This window comes from Wyeomyia smithii, chromosome 2 (assembly GCF_029784165.1).
Source record: "Wyeomyia smithii strain HCP4-BCI-WySm-NY-G18 chromosome 2, ASM2978416v1, whole genome shotgun sequence".
NCBI lineage: Eukaryota > Metazoa > Arthropoda > Insecta > Diptera > Culicidae > Wyeomyia > Wyeomyia smithii.
In genome coordinates this window covers 184483622-184487676 of record NC_073695.1, presented here as the reverse complement: position 1 = coordinate 184487676, position 4055 = coordinate 184483622, and the positions used below count along the sequence as shown (strand labels likewise).

The window sequence follows — 4055 nt, the reverse complement described above, 5'->3', positions numbered from 1 at the left end:
ATATAATCGAATCATATATAAACGAATCAATATATAATCGAGTCTGTATATAATCGAGTTCGATCTGTATATATATATATATTAGGGTGGGTCGATTTAAAAATCGCTTAGGCACATATGATTTTCGGATTTTAGGGATCAAAATAAGATACTTTTCTCAAGAAACCAAAATGAATTCTGATGTCCCTTGTACTAACGTGTAGGTACCCAAAAGGTGAAATTTCAAAAAATCCTGTTTTGACCCATTTAGAGTGACCCAATCGAGTCCAAATGTATGACCGACCCCCACTAACTTTGGAGGGCCGACCCACCCATGCTAGTGTTACCCCCCTGGGACCCCCCTAGGGGGTCTTCCATACAAAAATATAAAAAAATATCAAAAAATCACCATTTTTGGCACTTTATATGACAAAAATCAGTGAAATGGCTATTATTTTTCCGCACAAATGAAGTTTCTAGGAAAAAAATGTGTTTTTTTTTTGTTTTTGGATTTTTGTTTTCTCTTTAAAAATTTATTCGATCAGAACATAGGAAAGAAACTAAAAAATTATTGTTTGAAGTCTTTTTTGGTTTCAACACTGGGCAATTTCGCACGGCTCTCTAATGTCGCCTCCATAACAGCCTCTACATTTTCCGATATTACTCGTTTGGAAACGCTAGCTAGCAGTTGAACGTGTTGTTCCGTTCCTTGTATATGTAATGGAATATGCGGATCAGTAAATGGTGAATCATCTTCATTTAAATATGCTATCAATGTTTCATACGGAATGATTCGCGTGAATGGTGGTTCAAATACGTTATTTTTATCAGTCAAATCGATCATTTTCGTGTAATCGAAGCAATGGAAGTTTATATCTGGTTTTTTATATTCTCTAAGTTCCGATGGGTCTTCAACATTGTCTCGATATCGTAAAATTTTCTTGATAGCAGAGTTGCGCACCTCTTTCCTATCATCAAACAACATTGATAGCAAGATATTTTCCGAATGTGCAAAATATGGATTATTTTTAATTACATGATTGACAACAGTGCGTAAATTTGGCTCCAGAAATTGTGCCCAAGTAATGTACTTGAAAAATAATACACTTCCGTACACGACAGAGCTGTAATACTTGATATTAAAATACATTGGCACATAAACCTTAATTATAAATTCAACCAGAATTCTTAAATTTTTAGGTGGTTTTTTCATTGTCACATATAATCGTAATAATCTAGCGGCCTTGGTGAGCCAGCGAGAATGTACATTTTCCCCTGGTTTTATGTTAGCCAGATCCACAGAAACCACGCCATTAGAAATTGCATGTGCCATGTCGTATAAGTACTGCGAATCGGTGGAATATTCGTGCTGTTCTGCAACAGGAGGCATATTTTCCAACGCAATTCTCTGAAAGTCGCTCACCACCTAAAAATATATAATAATTAAATAAATTTATTATGATTTCACCATTCAAAATGTTAGAAAATTATAATAAATGAGTGATAGCAATGACTTACCGGAAGAGCTTCAGAATTTTCAATTTGCTTGCTTAGTTTCCCGGTTGTTGATGTTGGTCCAGTGGTGGATGATTTATCCAAAACCCCAAACAAATGTCGAAACGGAAGTTCGTTGAAGTGTAGAAGGCAAACAAACCAATGCAATGGTCTTTTTAGCAGCAATTCGAATCTTCGTATAATTCCACCGTGTGTGCCAGTGTTTGTTGGCTCACCGTCAGTGCATATGCCAATCAATGCATCCAGAGATATGTTTTTATCGTTGAAAAATTCATTCAATTTTGTTGTTTTGTATTCAGCACTTTCCTCTACCAGTCTTGCATAACCAATCAATCGAGAATTCGGTTCTCTCAAAATAACAAGGTGAGGTTCTTTTACCATCCTACTATGATACTTACCATCAATTTTTTCTCTCGTATAAGTATCATCTTTTCTGCCGTCGAATGAAAACGCTATTAAACTGGAATCATCAAACCTTTTGCGGAGCACTATTCGTCTGCATTTCTCTCTTTCTCTACGAACTTTCGATTTATCCATGATGAGAGGTTCGCCATGCTGATCTTTCATTTCAAAATCTTTGAAAAGACTGGTTGCCAATGCTGACGCTACTCTATCAGACACACCAAATCTGTCACACATCAAGGCAAAGTTAAAACAATCGTATCTTTCTGTGTATTGTGAACTTGTGCTTCTATTCATAACATCTTCATCAACCGTCATCGGTACGTCTACGTATGTTGTATCATCGGGATCTTCGTATGTTGGCATTGTTGGCATTGATGACGATGTCCCTTGCTCTCCAATTTCCATCAGAAATGCATCAATTGTTAGTCTTCTCTGTTTATGTTGATCGTGCATAAACTCTTTGAGGCGTTCTGGAACCAAACCGCAGTTACATTGAGCTGCCGTCAAATCGCATTTACATGCTCCAATATAAAAAATTTCGTTCAGAGTACCGGTAAACACTAAAAGGTCTCTATTCGTCTTCTTAATTTCGGCTTGGTATTTGTCAACCAATCTATTAAATTTAACAGCAACATATTTTTTTGAAATTATTTCCATACCAAGTTTTTCCCAAATTCCAACCAACCTATCTGTTACGTGATTAGAGAATTGTTTATAAGAAAACTTTTTTTGTTCTGTTTTTGCACGTTCGCTTAAGTAAAAATAATATCTCAAGATATCCAGATCGGTTGGTAAATTAATATCATTCAAATCAGAAGACACACCAAAAACAGCAACATCATGCTTGGGTATATGACTCATTGGGTTTTCGATAGCTGATGATGTTGTTGCTATTTCATCTTGCGGGTTCATTGTAAACTAAAAAAAATATATTTTGACTTTAACAATTTTCACTTTCACTTTCAGGTTTTTATTTTAGGTGTTGACTCTTTGGCGGACGATGTAGAATGATTTATGTTGACGTTTCTATCCTATACGAAACCTACACTAGTTCTACACAGAGTGATTAGATAGAGTGACGCAGAGAGAAATTCAGTCAAAACAGCAACACGGTTTTTTTATGTATCCACCAAAATATTTCTCTGGCAGCCCCTTTTTGCTCAAGTTCCAGTTGACTTCAACGGAGTGTTGTTATTGTCAGAGTGAAAAGATAGTTATTGTATTTAAATTTAAAACAAGTTCGTTTGATAAAGTTTGATAGAGATAGATAAAATGAAGTGCGTTTTGTGTAATAACAAAAAACAGTAAGGAATGTGAGTTTTTTTCGGTTCCCGAAGAATCCGATTGTGAGGAAACAGTGGATGGATTTTTGTTGCCTCCCAGCAGACTATTTCATTGACGAAAACACCCGACTTTGCAGTGTTCGTTTGGTTTTTCTGGTTTCAGACTCTGCGTCACTCTATTTATTCACTCTGGTTCTACAGTGTGCGTGGGAACAGTGGAAACGGAGCGTCCGTGCGTGGTAGCCGTTGTGGTAGCATACCAGCGGAGCTCGCCTGACTGGTCGAAATAAAAATATTACATATGATGTAACAGAGTGATATACGATTTTATGTTCAAAAGGACGCCAACTGCAAACGCCATCTGCAATGAGAATGGCTCAGAAATATGTGTAATTGTGTATGTATGCGCTGAAGACTCAGGACCGAATCCCATGCAAAGCAGGAGAAAACAAAAATCCAAAAACAAAAAAAAAACATTTTTTCCTAGAAACTTCATTTGTGCGGAAAAATAATAGCCATTTCACTGATTTTTGTCATATAAAGTGCCAAAAATGGTGATTTTTTGATATTTTTTGATATTTTTGTATGGGAGACCCCCTAGGGGGGTCCCAGGGGGTTAACACTAGCATGGGTGGGTCGGCCCTCCAAAGTTAGTGGGGGTCGGTCATACATTTGGACTCGATTGGGTCACTCTAAATGGGTCAAAACAGGATTTTTTGAAATTTGACCTTTTGGGTATCTCCACGTTAGTACAAGGGACATCAGAATTCATTTTAGAGGTATGGTTTTTTGAGCAAAGTATCTTATTTTGATCCCTAGAATCCGAAAATCATATGTGCCTAAGCGATTTTTTGATCCCCTACAAATCGAACC

The 4055-nt window shown here is 36.7% G+C and overlaps 1 protein-coding gene across 1 annotated transcript; it reads right to left on the bottom strand.

Annotated features, from left to right (window-relative positions):
- Nucleotides 1-466: 466 nt before the first annotated feature.
- Nucleotides 467-2946, bottom strand: LOC129722686 (uncharacterized). The gene is made up of 2 exons (XM_055676344.1): nt 1498-2946; nt 467-1405 (listed from the first exon to the last, which is right to left on the bottom strand). Exons 1-2 carry the CDS (start codon nt 2809-2811, stop codon nt 548-550), a joined length of 2172 nt encoding a protein of 723 aa, XP_055532319.1. The 5' UTR covers nt 2812-2946; the 3' UTR covers nt 467-547.
- Nucleotides 2947-4055: the final 1109 nt, after the last annotated feature.